The following is a 19,626-nucleotide window of genomic DNA, read 5'->3' on the forward strand; positions in this document are numbered from 1 at the left end:
TGTATATGGTGACTGCAGAGTGAGTGTTGTGTATATGGTGACTGCAGAGTGAGTGTTGTGTATATGGTGACTGCAGAGTTAGTGTTGTGTATATGGCGACTGCAGAGTTAGTGTTGTGTATATGGCGACTGCAGAGTTAGTGTTGTGTATATGGTGACTGCAGAGTGAGTGTTGTGTATATGGTGACTGCAGAGTTAGTGTTGTGTATATGGTGACTGCAGAGTTAGTGTTGTGTATATGGTGACTGCAGAGTTAGTGTTGTGTATATGGTGACTGCAGAGTTAGTGTTGTGTATATGGTGACTGCAGAGTTAGTGTTGTGTATATGGTGACTGCAGAGTGAGTGTTGTGTATATGGCGACTGCAGAGTGAGTGTTGTGTATATGGTGACTGCAGAGTTAGTGTTGTGTATATGGTGACTGCAGAGTTAGTGTTGTGTATATGGCGACTGCAGAGTGAGTGTTGTGTATATGGTGACTGCAGAGTGAGTGTTGTGTATATGGTGACTGCAGAGTGAGTGTTGTGTATATGGCGACTGCAGAGTGAGTGTTGTGTATATGGTGACTGCAGAGTGAGTGTTGTGTATATGGTGACTGCAGAGTGAGTGTTGTGTATATGGCGACTGCAGAGTGAGTGTTGTGTATATGGTGACTGCAGAGTGAGTGTTGTGTATATGGCGACTGCAGAGTGAGTGTTGTGTATATGGTGACTGCAGAGTTAGTGTTGTGTATATGGTGACTGCAGAGTGAGTGTTGTGTATATGGTGACTGCAGAGTGAGTGTTGTGTATATGGCGACTGCAGAGTGAGTGTTGTGTATATGGCGACTGCAGAGTGAGTGTTGTGTATATGGTGACTGCAGAGTGAGTGTTGTGTATATGGTGACTGCAGAGTGAGTGTTGTGTATATGGTGACTGCAGAGTGAGTGTTGTGTATATGGTGACTGCAGAGTTAGTGTTGTGTATATGGCGACTGCAGAGTTAGTGTTGTGTATATGGTGACTGCAGAGTGAGTGTTGTGTATATGGTGACTGCAGAGTTAGTGTTGTGTATATGGCGACTGCAGAGTTAGTGTTGTGTATATGGCGACTGCAGAGTGAGTGTTGTGTATATGGCGACTGCAGAGTTAGTGTTGTATATATGGTGACTGCAGAGTTAGTGTTGTGTATATGGTGACTGCAGAGTGAGTGTTGTGTATATGGTGACTGCAGAGTTAGTGTTGTGTATATGGCGACTGCAGAGTTAGTGTTGTGTATATGGTGACTGCAGAGTTAGTGTTGTGTATATGGTGACTGCAGAGTTAGTGTTGTGTATATGGTGACTGCAGAGTGAGTGTTGTGTATATGGTGACTGCAGAGTTAGTGTTGTGTATATGGTGACTGCAGAGTTAGTGTTGTGTATATGGTGACTGCAGAGTGAGTGTTGTGTATATGGTGACTGCAGAGTTAGTGTTGTGTATATGGTGACTGCAGAGTGAGTGTTGTGTATATGGCGACTGCAGAGTTAGTGTTGTGTATATGGTGACTGCAGAGTGAGTGTTGTGTATATGGTGACTGCAGAGTGAGTGTTGTGTATATGGTGACTACAGAGTGAGTGTTGTGTATATGGTGACCACAGAGTGAGTGTTGTGTATATGGTGACTGCAGAGTGAGTGTTGTGTATATGGTGACTGCAGAGTTAGTGTTGTGTATATGGTGACTGCAGAGTTAGTGTTGTGTATATGGTGACTGCAGAGTTAGTGTTGTGTATATGGTGACTGCAGAGTTAGTGTTGTGTATATGGTGACTGCAGAGTGAGTGTTGTGTATATGGTGACTGCAGAGTTAGTGTTGTGTATATGGTGACTGCAGAGTTAGTGTTGTGTATATGGTGACTGCAGAGTGAGTGTTGTGTATATGGTGACTGCAGAGTGAGTGTTGTGTATATGGTGACTACAGAGTGAGTGTTGTGTATATGGTGACCACAGAGTGAGTGTTGTGTATATGGTGACTGCAGAGTGAGTGTTGTGTATATGGTGACTGCAGAGTTAGTGTTGTGTATATGGTGACTGCAGAGTGAGTGTTGTGTATATGGTGACTACAGAGTGAGTGTTGTGTATATGGTGACTACAGAGTGAGTGTTGTGTATATGGTGACTACAGAGTGAGTGTTGTGTATATGGTGACTGCAGAGTTAGTGTTGTGTATATGGTGACTGCAGAGTGAGTGTTGTGTATATGGTGACTACAGAGTGAGTGTTGTGTATATGGTGACTACAGAGTGAGTGTTGTGTATATGGTGACTACAGAGTGAGTGTTGTGTATATGGTGACCACAGAGTGAGTGTTGTGTATATGGTGACCACAGAGTTAGTGTTGTGTATATGGTGACCACAGAGTGAGTGTTGTGTATATGGTGACCACAGAGTGAGTGTTGTGTATATGGTGACCACAGAGTGAGTGTTGTGTATATGGTGACTACAGAGTTAGTGTTGATGCTCTCTCACGGTGTTGGCTTTCAGCTGTGTGTGTGTGTGTGTGTGTGTGTGTGTGTGTGTGTGATGAGGGCGCAGTGTAAACCACCTGGTTGGGTCACCCCACCCCCCCCCCCCCCCCCCCCCCTCAGTGCTGATGGTATAGGCTGCCGTCATGTCTCTGATAACCTATACCAGCAGGAGAGAGTAAGACCTGCGAACCATGGGGGTCTGACACGGCGCTTTCGGAAACAGGCCATCCGTGTTTTCACAACGTGGCAGACTCCGGTCGTGCCAGGAGGCGGGCGGGCGCATATACACGTGCACAGGCCACCGCGGGCACGTGTGTTTATAGAGGGAGCTCCCCTTAGAAGGAGAACGTGCGACTGTCAGAGGCATCTATTTTACTGCGCAGCCATATTTAAAAAGGGCCCATTCCAGCGCCAATCATGAGACAACAACATACGGTTCGGCGTCTTGCCAAGGAGAACATTGCGTCCAGGCGGTGAGGAGTTCCGGAGTTTTCCTGAGCTGTTATATCTAAAACGGAGCGAGAGCGGTAATCTAATCTGGGCTCCAAGATTGCTGAAGAAAATTCGACAGGGTGTAAAATCCATTAGGAGGCCGAGATGGCCGAACTGTGGAAACAGGTTCCTGCACCACGGCTCTTCCCAGACTCCCATAACACCATCTGCACCAGGCCGGTGGGTTTCAAAATGAGAAATATGATTTCAAACCACGTGAAGTAAAACGCCGTGTCCTCACGCAGTTCGGCACCTGCATAAGACTCCCCGATCTGGCATGCAGAGACGAGAGAGCGGAGAAGTATAAAAAGTGACCGGTCTTAACTGGGTTTGCGATTGCATTTCAAAGCACATCTCATCCAACCAGATATAAAAAGCCACATAAATACAACCCCCCCCCCCCCCCTCCTGACCGCCCCCCCCCATCTCCGTTTTGGTTCAGACTCCGTGGGGCTGCTCTCACTGGGGCTACTCTCACTGGAGCTGCTCTCACTGAGCTGCTCTCACTGGAGCTGCTCTCACTGGAGCTGCTCTCACTGGGGCTGCTCTCACTGGGGCTGCTCTCACTGGGGCTGCTCTCACTGGGGCTGCTCTCACTGGAGCTGCTCTCACTGGGGCTACTCTCACTGGGGCTACTCTCACTGGGGCTACTCTCACTGGGGCTGCTCTCACTGGGGCTGCTCTCACTGGAGCTGCTCTCACTGGAGCTACTCTCACTGGAGCTACTCTCACTGGGGCTGCTCTCACTGGAGCTGCTCTCACTGGGGTAAGCTGCATGGCGTCACCCGGCGGGAGGCTACAAATGGCTTTTATTGTCCTGCGGCACAAGTGGGCAGAGAGCCTCTTGTTATTCTGCCCCGCGCTAACTGGCCTGCCTCCTTGGGCAGAGCCCCTGTGGTTGTGGTCGGGCAACTGTGGAAAGGCGGCTGGGCAGCGCCGGGCCAGCGGGCCCTCGGACGGCCCGGGGCGTCCAGTGAGGAAGGGCCAGGGGACGAGGGCCAGGACCGAGGTGCGTTGGGCTGGGTCTGGGTTACAACATGTCTCTCATTTCAGTGAAGCGGAATGACGGCACCCTCAGAATGAAGAGGTCCACTAGTTTGGGGAAGAGCGTTCATCCCTTTAAACAGAGCACTCGAATAGGGAGAACCGCACAAGGACAAACCAAGCGATCAAAGCAGTGACTGGGAACAGACTAGAGTAATAGATAGACAGGCTGGGCCTTGGATCGTGAAGTGCGGGGGTTGACGGGGATCTGTTCACCACATCGCACTTCACCACATCTGCTGGGAGCAGACCTTCATAAGTCAGGCTGGCCGTATGAGGAGAAGAGAGGGAGGGAGAGAGGAAGGGAGAGAGAGAGAGAGGGAGAGAGAGAGAGAGAGAGAGAGAGAGATGCCCGTGGCAGCATGTCACAGTTCTCCAGTGTTTTTTGTCATTTACAACTCTTTCATAATTGAAAGTGTTATGGTTAGCTGGTTTTAATCCGCCTCTAGCCACATGAGAGGAGCGTTGGCCTTCAAAGTGCCTGCCCTTCCTCCTCCTCCTCCTCCTCACACACTGCTGCCCCACATCCACTGTGAGAGGTTCACTGCAGAAATGCACATGTGCTATACATAACACACAATAACACAAAACAACCCTCACAAACACCTTGATCACACGTCCAGCCACACACAGACACACACACACACACACACACACACACACACACACACAGACACACACACACACACACACACACACACACACACACACACACACACACACAGACACACACACACACACACACACACACACACACACACACACACACACACACACACACACACACACAGACACACACACACACACACACACACACACACACACACACACACACACACACACACACACAGACACACACACACACACACACACACACACACACACACACACAGACACACACACACACACACACACACACACACACACAGACACACACACACACACACACACACACACACACACACACACACACACACACACACACACACACACACACACACACACAGACACACACACACACACACACACACACACACACACACACACACACACACACACACACACACACACACAGACACACACACACACACAAACACACACACACACACACACACACACACACACACACAGACACACACACACACACACACACACACACACACAGACACACACACACACACACACACACACACACACACACACACAGACACACACACACACACACACACACACACACACACACACACACACACACACACACACACACACACACACACACACACACACAGACACACACACACACACACACACACACACACACACACACACACACACACACACAGACACACACACACACACACACACACACACACACACACACACACACACACACACACACACACACACACACACACACACACACACACACACACACACGCCACGCTCCCCTGCTGGTCCTCCACTCCCCCACACAGAGCTGCTAAAACCCTCACGGGCAAAACACCTCCAGGCTGAAATCACAGCCGTGACAATTCTGCATGAAACACCTCCACGCGGCTGTAGAACACCCCCTTCAGCAGCGATGGGACACCATATGGTTCCCCATAAAAGCTGAAGATGCAAAGATGCTAAGTGGAAATTAACGAGGAACATGTGCTATGGGGAGACGATTACAGCAGTACTGGGCTGCATTAGCATTTATTAGCAATCAGCTTGAGTTTTGAGCAATGATCTTAAAATCAACATTTGCATATGAGGAATCCTCCATAACAATAAGGCTGGTGGAACAAACTGCAACCTGAAAGTCTCTCTGTCCAACCACTAATCGCCCCCAAACTATAGAAGACGCACAAGGAGAAAACAGACATTATGGTTTCGCCAGACCAGGATCTTTTCTGGCATGGAAACGTTCCCTAAACATTGGCCATTTCCTCTGCCTCGTGAAGGAGCTGGATTGGCTGGTTTTCCATCGCTGATCTCACTGGGTATCTTTTCCCTTGGCCCATTCCATTGGTCCATACAACCACTGAACTCTGACCCTCATGCCAGTACGGCTCCCTGAGACGGTCTGCAGTAGAGTCATCTTCAGGCTTCAAGTGAGGCTCTACTCACGTAGAGGTGCCGGGGATGATGGGAAGGCGTTTCCCCACACAGAGGGCTCTACGGCACCAGGGGGGGCCGCCACCCCGTCTGCATGGGCACTTCAAGACCGTATGGAGGGGGCGTGGGGGGGGGGGGGGCTTCACCCAGACAAAAGGGCCTGTGTTAAGTGGATCGGCCAGATTGTTTGATGCTCCAAACTGCAGCCCAGCACACGTGTGTATATGCTCACGTGTGTGTGTGTGCCAAGTTGCTGCTAAACCACTTCTGCTATTAACCCGGCATGAGTAAAAAAATAAAACATAGTAATAATAAAAACCTGATGGCGGATATGTGAGCTTCATCAAAGCAGCACTCCAGTTTGGCTACAGGAGTTCAATGGGCGTACACAGGAAACGCTGGCTTCTGTTTCATTAGCAGGAGAGGGCTTGGGGTGCCGCTCTGGGGGCCTCTAGGTGTCCAGCTAGAGGGGCCAGTCTGAACTCTGGGATCTATTCTTAGACCCTCAAGGCCCTGAACATAAATGAATCATTTATTTATCAGTTTAGTCACTGAATTATATTCATGGGCAGCGTGTAGATCTTGAAATATTGTCTGGAGGAATTTCCCAACTTCAATGAAAATCAGTGACATATAAATAAAACATTTTTCTGAATGCATTTTACTTTCTGAAAATGTTTTATGTGTTTTATGTGTAGGCATATTGCAGTCTTTACACATTTGTGAGTCACAACTGTGATACTGAGTAATTACATAGTACACACACACACACACACACACACACACACACACACACAGACAGACACACACACACACACACACACACAGACTGCTGCAGCTATGCCTAACATGCTAAGTCACACTCAAACACAAACATAAGGATCTAGCAGTGTTAACGACCTACAACAGTGCACTTGCAAAGTATGGCATCTGAATGAAGTATGGCTACCCCAACCCCCCCAACATCGTGGAGAGCTAGCACGCCCCTCCCCTCCCCTAAACCCCCCCCCCGCCCCTCCCCTCTCCTCCCCTCCCCTCCCCGCACCTCCCCTCTCCTCCCCTCCCCGCCCGATCTGAGCCCTGGTTCACAGAGGTAGCGTGTATATGCAGCGTTAGACCTCCCAGCTCCGCTCCAAGCCAGTGGGCCCGGGACAAACGGCGAGCCTCCCCCTCCAGGACAGCAGGAGTGGTCTCTTCCGCGGGAGCCTCCCCCTCCAGGAGAGCAGGAGTGGTCTCTTCCGCGTGACCACATGTGGACCGCCTGCTTTCGCTCGGACGCATCTGCTGGCGGCCGCGTGGGCAGACAGCCACGCTAACCGTCACTGCTCCCTCTCCTCCTGTAGCCGCTCGGAAGGTCGAGCGAGACCCGTGCGGGACAGATCCGGAGAGTGATTCACAGCTCGCTCACCACTTCACAGGCCAGTCAGAAAGCGGCTGGCGTGGAGCCCCTCCCCGCACGCCCCCTCCACATTTCTACAGGTGTCTCCCATGTGTGTGCGTTCATCTAATTAGCTGCAAACGGAACAGGGCCAGGGCGAGGGCCCCCACTAACGAGACTCCTAAACACACACATGTGAAGCTCTCGCTCGTTGCCAGCTGGCATTCTCTCCTGCACCTCGCGCCAAACACACACACACACACACACACACACACACACACACACACACACACACACACACACACAGTACTCAACTCATTAGCACAGTCCCTGTGAAACTCCTGCAGTCTCTCATCACGTCCCCCGTCCCCCCCCCCCCCCAGCCCTCCGTCTCTATGTCTGTGTCACAGGAATCCTCCTCAGGTCTTCCTCCTTTCTCCGTCTCCCATGATGAACAAACACATCCGACCACCGTCCACGCACGGAGACACAGCTTCACCCAATAAAAGGCGCTGGCCACCTGGCCTATGTGGACATAAATCTGTGGTGTAAGAAGCACAGGTGATCCGGACTGGGCTGCACAAGCGGTCCGAAACAACTTAAATCGAAACATATTTAGACGTGGAGGTAAGCCCTCCCGTGTGAGCCTGGCTAGTGAAAACATGGCCTCATGAGGTGCGGCGTGCCCTCTGGACAACCGCCATCCACGCTGCGGGAAAGACAAACGTCAGCCGTGCGGGATCTCGGTTGCCACGGGGACGGAGGGCGAGGCGAGCCCACAGGACGCGACTGGGATGTCCATGTGGAGAGCGTTCACGCTCGCCCACTACATCACATTCACCCTCATCTGTGCGGGGACTCACAACCGAGAGGCCGGCGAGTCCGTCCGGGTCGAGACTTCCAGTGGCCCGCTGACCGTCGCGGTCAGACAGAGCTTAGGCCAGCCAGGAGGTTCGGCACTGGTCGCATATCCAGACCTCCATTGTGCGGAACGTGTCCAAGGCCACCAACTTCCTCACACTCACTCCCGACACACACAGCGCTCACTCCCGACACACGCACCGCTCACTCCCGACACACGCACCGCTCACTCCCGACACACGCACCGCTCACTCCCGACACACGCACCGCTCACTCCCGACACACGCAGCGCTCACTCGCGCTCACTCCCGACACACGCAGCGCTCACTCCCGACACACGCAGCGCTCACTCGCGCTCACTCCCGACACACGCAGCGCTCACTCGCGCTCACTCCCGACACACGCAGCGCTCACTCGCGCTCACTCCCGACACACGCAGCGCTCACTCCCGACACACGCACCACTCACTCCCGACACACGCAGCGCTCACTCGCGCTCACTCCCGACACACGCAGCGCTCACTCCCGACACACGCAGCGCTCACTCCCGACACACGCAGCGCTCACTCCCGACACACGCAGCGCTCACTCCCGACACACGCACCGCTCACTCCCGTCACACGCAGCGCTCACTCCCGACACACGCAGCGCTCACTCCCGACACACGCAGCGCTCACTCCCGACACACGCAGCGCTCACTCCCGACACACGCAGCGCTCACTCGCGCTCACTCCCGACACACGCAGCGCTCACTCCCGACACACGCAGCGCTCACTCCCGACACACGCAGCGCTCACTCCCGACACACGCAGCGCTCACTCCCGACACACGCAGCGCTCACTCCCGACACACGCACCGCTCACTCCCGACACACGCACCGCTCACTCCCGACACACGCACCGCTCACTCCCGACACACGCACCGCTCACTCCCGACACACGCAGCGCTCACTCCCGACACACGCACCGCTCACTCCCGACACACGCACCGCTCACTCCCGACACACGCACCGCTCACTCCCGACACACGCACCGCTCACTCCCGACACACGCACCGCTCACTCCCGACACACGCACCACTCACTCCCGACACACGCACCACTCACTCCCGACACACGCACCACTTGTTTCAACAGCTCCGCCAAACATAAACAACCATCCGTCCCAAATGCTTTCTGTCCAGTCATGAAAACAAAACGAATCCTGGCCATCTCTCCCGTGGTAACTGTTTACAGTGGGAGGTGATAAGACCATTTCAACAGACCTTTCAAGTCAGCACATCTGGCATTTGGGCCAAAGCAAAAACGATTTTCCGATTGCTGGCCTGCACATAAAGAGTATTATAGACTCGATCACAAACCTCCAGGTAGTTGCACATAATGTGTTTACAATGAGCTGTCTGGGGTTATCAGGGTGTGTATTGCTGTCTGAAGGAGTGTGTGTCAACCCGCACCTCTGTGTGTGCTACACAGAGGCTCTGTCAGTACGGGGGGAGGCTAGCCGTCGGGGGAAGGGGCTGTTTCAGCGCTGAAATGTTTACAGTTACGAAGAGCGATGGACCCTCGTCACACACTCCCCGCACCGGCCTGCACCATTTCAAACACCATCGGCAACACAACAACTGGTCGCTATGATCACAGCGTTGTTTTGTATTCCCTACGTGAGATTGCGCATCACAGACCCAAGCTGTCGTCTTGGGATTGCCAACAAAACAAACGTTTTGAAACAGCTACAAATCTCACCTCTCAGGATCCGACGAAGGCTTTCGCATGATACGATGTCACGTTCTTGGCAAAGGGAGAAGAAATAGTTTAACGGTTGGGATATTTCATATTTCATAACGTTGACGTTGTAGAACACAGTGTTAGTGATGAACATTCCTGCAGTCTAAACAAGCTCTATTATAAAGGGAGGTTGTTCACTTATGGATTTGTTAGGCACAAGCAGAGCACATCTCTAGGAGTGCTGTCTGCTAGCTGTGAGCACACAGCAAGTTAAGTCATGAGTACTTCAGTTCATGAGTACTTCAGTTCATGAGTACTTCAGTCCGACAGAATTTCATTGTCTTTCTCATATTTCTCCCTTGAAACTTTGTGTACTTCACTACATTTTTAATATCTTTATATACATTTCACACACACACACACACACACACACACACACACACACACACACACACACACACACACACACAGAGTCTAGGTCCACAGCTGATTTTGCCTAATCTTTTGTCACATAAAATCATCAGATTTCTCAGAGATCTTGTTCCATATTGACATGAAAGCGCCTTGTATTCACTGCAGATTTGCCAGCTGTAAATCCATGATGCAAATCTTCTATTCCATCCCATCCCAGAGGGACTCTATTAGACTGACATCTGCTGACTGGTGAGGCCATTTGAGTACAGTGAGCTCAACAGTCATCTTCAAGAAACCAGTTGGGGGATGATCTGAGCTTAGTGACATGGAGCACTATACTGCTGGAAGGAGCCCTCAGAAGATGGTCAACAACACCACCATTCACCACACCAACACACCACCACCAGTGCGAACCGCTGATACAAGGAAAGATGGATCCATGCTTTGATGTTGTTTACGCCCAACTCTGACCTCACCATCCAAAGGCCAGAAATTGAGATTTATCAGATCAGGCTGGGTTTTCCAGTATGCTGTTGTCCAATTTTGGTGAGCCATTGTGAGTAACAACCCTAGCTGATGATCTCAGCTAACAGAAGTGGTACCCGGTGTGGTCTTCTGCTGCTGTAGCCCATCTTCTTCAAGGTTTGATGATTTGTGCATTCAAGATGCTCTTCTGCACACCACAGATGTAATGAGTGGTTAAGTCACTGTTGCCTTTCTGGTATCAACAAAAGAACTGGTGCTCATTGGACACTTTCTCTTTTCCAGACCATTCTCCATAACTCCTGGAGACGGAGTGAAACTCCCAGTAGAACAGCAGTTTCTGAAATAATCAGGAACTTCAGCATGTGGTGTTGGTCATGTCTGCATGCGTTAATGATGTGTAACCAATTAAGTGGCCACCGAGTGTCAGAATGGTGAAAAATACATGTTAGGGTTGGGCCTAGCCAATGGAATATGGGCACCATGACACTGAGCCACTTCAAACAAAGCAGGACTAATTTACTGCCCAACACAAATGACTTGCCAAGGTGTAAATGTGAGGAAATAAAAAAAGAAACTCCCCCTCCCAACCCACCACCCTGCACAGTGCGTCCTGACTGTCTGCTCAGATAACTCACAAAGGGCTGAGCAGCAAGTTAGCTCAAGCACACGCGTCAAAGCAGCGGAGACGCTTCAGCAGAGAGGACTCCGGCTCGCCTCGCAGGTCCACCCGGGACACGTGTTCTTGTTCGTTCCCTGCTCCTTTTACTTCCTTGTGCACGTTCCCGGTCCAGGGCCTCTCTAATTTCACTGAAAGGCGGCAGAAGTCAACGACGGAATCAAGAAATCTGGAATCTGGCCCGCAAGTCCAGAAAATATTCTCTTTCCTGTCTCCTTCTTCTGCCAGAGACCACATCTCTCAATCCCTGCAGCCAACAGCCAGCGGTCCCAAACTATGAGGAGTATTCTGAGCTCTGTAATTTCTGTCATTTGAAACACACGCAGACACACGCACACATGTACACACACACACACACACACACACACACACTCTTCTCTTCTGCCAGGCATGCTCCGTCCAGCAGCCCTTCATCAGGCCTTCCAGCTAAAAGCGGAGGCGGTGCATCTAGTTCTGGGCCACGGAGGACACGCTCGCAGAGAGCGGCAGGTACCGGACCAAGCGACCCCGCTGAGGTCACAGAGGCTGCAAGACCGACTGGTCCGCTGCCATTCCAAACACGAAAGCCACGGCCATGTTCAGTCACACACACACACACACACACACACACACACACACACACACACACACACACACACACACACACACACACACACACACACACGTGCCCACAGCATGGCAGCTCGCCCTCCTCGTCCCCAGCCACCCGACCTTCTTCCTGTAAACACGCCGCGCTCAAAGCTACACTTAACGTCTATTTTTGCCCTACCTGTCTGTCTCAGCGGGCGCGTTGGTGAGGGCACCGGTGTCGGGCGGGCAGTGCAGCCCCAGGGCATGGCTGCCTCACGCCTCCCAAAAAGGGCACGACTCTTTTTATTTTCTTCCCCCCCACCCCCCCCCCCCCCCCCCGCACCAGCGTGTCTTTGATAACAGGCCTCAGCGGAAGCCGGGAGGAGGTGGCCCGTCTCCATGATGACAAATGACCATAACGGAGACGGCGGGCACCAGACACGTCTCGGCCCGCTGTTTACACCGCCGCCCGTCTGCTGCGGCGCTCGGAGAGGGGCCCGGGTGTGGCGAGAGGGCGCTGGAGGAGAGGAGAGGCCGCACTGTCTGGCGTTGCGGTATGTGGCGCTTCCACGGCTCATCGTGCCTGCTGCTCGGACCGGGCCAGGACGCCTCTTTGAAAAGCGCCCAAGCGATCGCATTGTTAACGGGAGTGGTGGCAAAGCTGCAATCCCTCAAATACAGGAATCTAGCAGAGATTATGGACACACACACACACACACACTTGGTGCAAAGAAGTGGGGGAGGGGGATATGGGATATGGAGTCAGAACTTCATTCATTCTTCACTCATTTTACTCAGATGCGTGGAGTTCCCCTCCTACCTCTTCCTCTCGCCCCACGCCAGGCCTTCCTGGTGGAGGTGAACGCATTCGCCCTCCCCAGCACCATCCGGCAGGCCAGGCCCAGACGCCACCAGCGTGCCAGCTACGCCGTCCGTCACCCACCAGACGCTGGGCCGTCAGCACTAAACTATGCCACAGAACTGGCTCCCATCTACGCCCACGAGTGGGGTTAGGAAAAGGTCACGAGAGACCGCAGAAGGAGACTCTGGCAGCCCGTCCAATTCAAAACAAGCACGCGTTGCTGCAGGGAAAGTCACTCACACTGCAAAATGAGCTGCGCTGATTAGAAAAGTAGATTAAAAGCCAAGAGAAAAGTCGACCCAGAGACAGCAGAACAGGCCCACAGTAACTCAGTAAAAGCTGGACAAAGGCCGTTTGTGTGCAAACGATAAGACAGCTTCCGCCAGCAGCGTCAGCCCCGGACACCAACCCTTTCACAGACGCGTCACAGCCCCACACACTTCCACACACCTCCAAACGTTTACCCAGAGGGGAGAGGGCTAATGTTTAACCCTCCGTGTTGTTTGAGGGAGCGCTGTATCGATCCACCCATGACTACCCACCTCGGCGGGGGGCCGGCCGGCCGCACACCTCGGCTGGGTGGGAATGTTTGGTCTGCGATGGCGCCACAGTCCTTCTCTACTTCCCTGTTCCTGCTCCACACGTCGGCACTGATTAACCCGGCCGGGCCGGCCTCTCCCGAGCTCCTCTCCGGTGAGGAAGACGAGCGTCTGGAAGGGTCATGGCCACGCTACCGCTCGTGGGGCATCAACGCACAATTCTCACGGTTCGCCACGGCGTAGGGTATCGGAGCGGGGATGAATGGGGGGGGGGGTCATGACTGCGGTGTAGTGTGGGTCTGTCTCACCGAGCCATGGGGGAACAGAGAGGAGTGAGGGGAGGTGGGGGGGGGGGGGGGGGGGGGGGGGGGGGGGGGGGGGGGGGGCGTGAACTCACCCGGCGCCTGATGAGTTACACCTCTAACAGAACACACCTGGTTCTGGTTTTCAGACAGATCTGGGTGGGTTGGTTAAATTAAAATGAAATTTTGAAAGTGTGGGATATCTGAGGTCAGGGATAAAGGTGGAAATGGTACCGGATCCAGTACACACACACACACACATACACACACATACACACACATACACACATACACACATACACACACACACACACCACACATACACACATACACACACACACACACACACACACACACACACACACACACACACACACACACACACACGAGCAGCAACAACTTCTCCGATCTTTCGCTCTTTGGTTGCCAGTTCAGCCTACGCCTTTGGCTCACCCGTGAAACAGAACGGTCCAGGCGGGTGTTCCCGGGAGCAGCGTTCGGGCCAGCCTGACAGAATCTGCTCAAGCACACCTGCTTCAACCTGCTGGGTTTAAAAAGCGTGCTGGAGCTGAGAAGAGTCCCGGCACCGCCCAGCTGATCCCTCGGGCCACCACGGCCCAGTGGACATCTCTGTACCGCAGAACGCTCACATGGACACACTTACACACACCGTGAGGGTAGAAGGAAAAGAATAGTGAACGGTGAAACACGTTTGTTTTGTGTTTGTTTCAGAGCCCGGGCAGATATTCCATATCTACACCCCCTTCTGCTGGGACTATTCCATATCTACACCCCCTTCTGCTGGGACTATTTCTCCCCCAGCTGTTATTGTCATGCAGTTTACCGTTTATTCACAGTTGCACCAATGCAGGGTGATGTATGCAGTTGTGGTGATGTTTACAAGGGGAAGAGAGAGAGAGAAAGAGAGAGAGAGAGAGAGAGAGAGAGAGAGAGAGAGAGAGACGGGGGTGGGGGGTTGGGGGTGGTTACCTGCACGGCGTTCAGCTGGGCTCGGGGATCAAAGATGCGCAGGTTCTTGTCCTGGTGGAGAGACAGAAGCACAGATGAGACAAGATCACACATCACATCATAAGCCCCTATGACCACTGAGCTACACACACTCCCCCGAGGGAACGCGCACGGCAGACGCACACACCAACGTGCAGACCACACTGCACTGAGCCTCCGTGTTCACACACCAGTCGAATCGCACCTGATTAAGGGAAAATGAAGACTATCACGACCAGGCTGTGACTGGGTTAGTCTCTCCTATCAGTCACCCCAACACAGACCTAATCAAGACTGCAGCGCGTCACAGAGAGGCGGCCCACCCACGAGCTGCAGACGGAGGGGGCGTGGCCACTGGAGCACACTGCAGATACACAGTGCACACCACAACACACCATAAACAAGCCGGGACAGCAGGAAGCCCCCTGCTAAAGCCCTGCGAACATTTCACTAATGCACAGACACAGAATGCAGGACAGTCGACATTCTTCATCGCAAAGAGCAGAAGAAAACGTTGAGAGAAGCTTAAAACCATTTGATCATGTACACAAAAACACACGACAGCTGCCCCACACTCATGGATGTTCACGCATGTGTAGGTGACAAGATAATAGGGTGTAAATCTGATGCAGCCTCACACTTTCACTCACCGATCACGGGCCTAACCCAACACTCCAGTGACACACACTAACCACGGGCCTAACCCAACACTCCAGTGACACACACTAACCACGAGCCTAACCCAACACTCCAGTGACACACACTAACCACGGGCCTAACCCAACACTCCAGTGACAAACACTATCCACGGGCCTAACCCAACACTCCAGTGACGAACACACTGTCCACGGGCCTAACCCAACACTCCAGTGACACACACTATCCACGGGCCTAACCCAACACTCCAGTGACACACACTAACCACGGGCCTAACCCAACACTCCAGTGACACACACACTATCTACGGGCCTAACCCAACACTCCAGTGACACACACACTATCTACGGGCCTAACCCAACACTCCAGTGACACACACACTATCCACGGGCCTAACCCAACACTCCAGTGACACACACACTATCCACGGGCCTAACCCAACACTCCAGTGACACACACTATCCACGGGCCTAACCCAACACTCCAGTGACACACACACTATCCACGGGCCTAACCCAACACTCCAGTGACACACACTAACCACGGGCCTAACCCAACACTCCAGTGACACACACTAACCATGGGCCTAACCCAACACTCCAGTGACACACACACTATCCACGGGCCTAACCCAACACTCCAGTGACACACACACTATCTACGGGCCTAACCCAACATTCCAGTGACACACACACTATCCACGGGCCTAACCCAACACTCCAGTGACACACACTAACCACGGGCCTAACCCAACACTCCAGTGACACACACACTATCCACGGGCCTAACCCAACACTCCAGTGACACACACACTATCCACGGGCCTAACCCAACACTCCAGTGACACACACACTATCCACGGGCCTAACCCAACACTCCAGTGACACACACACTATCCACGGGCCTAACCCAACACTCCAGTGACACACACTAACCACGGGCCTAACCCAACACTCCAGTGACACACACTAACCATGGGCCTAACCCAACACTCCAGTGACACACACACTATCCACGGGCCTAACCCAACACTCCAGTGACACACACCAACCATGTGCACTCAGAGGCTACTGCTGGACGCCTGTAACCCTGGGCAACATGCGTTACAATGGCCTGTAAATCAGCCATTGTCAATGTCAAACAGTTCTGTCAAACTTCTGCTGTGGAACTGAACCAACTGAGATCCTGTCGACTTATCAAGGAAATAAAAAGAAACAGAAGCACATGAGGAGACTAAGGAGCTTTAGGGTGTGGCTTCTCACAGCCACATGAAAAAGTTCAACAGAACCCGAACACTGGCCATGTCCTAGACTCCATCAGCCCCCATCAGCCTCCATCAGACCCCACCAGACCCCATCAGACCCCATCAGACCCCACCAGACCCCAACAGACCCCACCAGACCCCACCAGACCCCAACAGACCCCACCAGACCCCACCAGACCCCATCAGACCCCACCAGACCCCACCAGACCCCATCAGACCCCACCAGACCCCATCAGCCCCCATCAGCCTCCATCAGACCCCATCAGACCCCACCAGACCCCATCAGACCCCAACAGCCTCCTAATGGCACGGCTGTGATAAACCAAACAACCCCACAACCAGGCGTACAATAGGCAGCCTGGGCACACAGTCCTTGTGCCACAGAATACACACCTCCACACGTCTGCCCAGGAATTGGACCGTATTGGACACACATGTTGGCCTGGACGATGTGCTTTAATAAGGTGGTGAGAGGGCGGACTGAAGGGTCTTCTCGGTTCCTCCCGTGAAGGGCAGGACCCCTGGAGCCGCTCTGTGATCTAGTCTCACGTTTCTCTAGTCAACCCGTCGTTTTCCTGTTTTTCTAACACCCCCCCTGAGATGTTGGTCTTTCTGTCTTGGCTGAACTGGTTCCGTGGGGAGAGGTGTGGGCCCGGGGGGGCGAGGGGGGGCCCAGTGTGTACGTAGATCTGCCCCTATTGCCCCTGCTGCACATGTGGCCCCATATGTGACATGGCGCTTATGCCCCAACTGCCTCTCAATGCTGAGTGGTTGGGATGTTTTGCCCAAACTGGAACACCGCCCTGGCATTGCCTGTGGCCTGTGGCAGTCAACATGTGCAGGGCTACGGGGAGGATATTGCACTCCCCCGTTACAGGCTGTAGAACCGGCGTTGGAACCTCGACCCAAGTTCACTCAGCACATCCAGCGCACAGTGGACGCTCAGACGCTCTGGCGTGGACAGAGGTCCGGTCACCTGCATGGGACACGCTATGGTTTCACACGCAGCACGGACCCCCGCGTGAGAGCACGCACGTGTGCCTTTACTCAACCGTCCTATGCGATCTTTGCATGGAAAAGAAATACTGCGATGAAAAAAAATGCCCTACATGTCAGTTACGATACGTCAGCCTTTTAGAATTTCCAGGAAGGCGAATTCTTTTGCGGCTGTATATTAGGCAGGTTTTTATTGGACACGCGAGTCTAAAAACAACACCGGGCCTGAACAACGCACAAAGGAAGGTACAGTAGATATTCAGATGTATTCTGGTCTACTTCAAGCTCTGCCTAAAACCTCCTCCATCTGTGTGTTCCACCCACACACCCTCCACCCTCCACCCTCACCCTTGGTGAGACGTGCTGGGGGCCCTCAGCATTGATCAGACTCATTAAGCATCCTCGTCAAGTGTTAATTACTGTTGCACGACACTAGGAAGTGCGTCTGCAGCCGTTTCTTACCTCAGGCAGTGCAACACTCCTGCGTCTCTCACTCACACTGGCTGGCTGGGTCCCTAATAATAACTCCAGTTGACACATCTCCAATCTACACAAATCTGATCTCCAGGATCTGATTCAGAGCAGTGAGGTTCAGTGAGGTTCAGTGAGGTTCTCAGGCGTTTCCTGGCTCCAGCCTCTCGAGGAATCTGCTGCTGCGTGCAAGGCAGGAGAAACCTCCTCCGTTTATGAGAGCCCCCCCCGGGGACCTGCTAACCACACCGTCCACGCTCACATAGGTGGGGGGAAGAGCACACAGCCCCGACATCTCTGCTTCTGCTTCACTCTGAACACAGAGGCACTTTGGTGACCTCTACTGGCAGACCAGTGCAGTGACGGTTGTGAACTATTTTGGGAACTACTATTTGTGTAGCTGTAACTGTTTTCAGTGCCTGTGCCCGTCCCTTGTGCTGATCTAGCTTTGTGTGGTCCAAGTGCTCCTTGTCCAGACTCACCTTGCAGGACGTAGCCATTAGAGAGCCATCTTCTTTCCAGGCTAGACCCTGCAACTGATCCGTGTGCTGCTCAAGGACTGTCTCACACACACACACACACACACACACACACACACACACACACACACACACACACACACACACACACCTTAAATGGGTTAGGAAATTAAAGAAACTGCAGTAAGACCAAACAGTAGCTAAAATGATTTTTAGCAACCCTTAGTGTTGTCAGTCCTATACAGCCAAGGGTCAGAGTTCATCATTTCTCCTTGAAGTTCTGCAGTGGGGCCGTGAGGCGGCCATAACTAACAGGACTGCATAATTACAGAACACAATGATAGAATGATGGCTGTCTTAATGTAAAACCTGTTTTAAACTGAGAGATGTGACATTTGTAGTATTAAGAGAAATTGTTTACGCAAACTGTAAGGTTATTTCAGCAATAAAAGAACTTCACATTCAGTTCAAACTGATTCTCGATGTAGGTAAAACAATCAGTTATGGCAAATTTAGCACCAATCTACCAAAGCACAGGCTGAATTGACGCTGGCTGACTGACCACTTTCAGGGTACACAAAAAAGCATTTGAGCCGTCTTTGGCCAAACGACTCCCCCAATACACAGCGCAGGGATCGCACCAGCAAAGTGCACAGAGAGGTGTGCACAATCGTGCATGACAGGGACACGGTGCACGGGGAACACGCGGGGGACGTGTCCATGAAGGCGTGCGAGGTGAAGACAGTGGGACAGACGTGTGTTAGAGGGGGAGAGGTGAAAGCGTGTGTGGGCGGGCACGCCACGCCAGCCCTCGCCAGGAAGTGCCACA

The 19,626-nt window shown here is 52.7% G+C and overlaps 1 protein-coding gene across 1 annotated transcript in view; it reads right to left on the bottom strand.

Annotated features, from left to right (window-relative positions):
* Positions 1–19,626, bottom strand: part of coro7 (coronin 7) — a 111,333-nt gene that overhangs the window by 86,289 nt on the left and 5,418 nt on the right. Inside the window, exons 6-7 of the mRNA XM_076981891.1 lie at positions 18,801–18,877; positions 14,913–14,963 (exon numbers count right to left, since the gene is read on the bottom strand). Of these exons, the coding sequence (XP_076838006.1) occupies positions 14,913–14,963; positions 18,801–18,877 (128 nt within the window). The remainder of the gene's footprint in view (positions 1–14,912; positions 14,964–18,800; positions 18,878–19,626) is intronic.

This window comes from Brachyhypopomus gauderio, chromosome 2 (assembly GCF_052324685.1).
Source record: "Brachyhypopomus gauderio isolate BG-103 chromosome 2, BGAUD_0.2, whole genome shotgun sequence".
NCBI classification, from domain to species: Eukaryota; Metazoa; Chordata; class Actinopteri; order Gymnotiformes; family Hypopomidae; genus Brachyhypopomus; species Brachyhypopomus gauderio.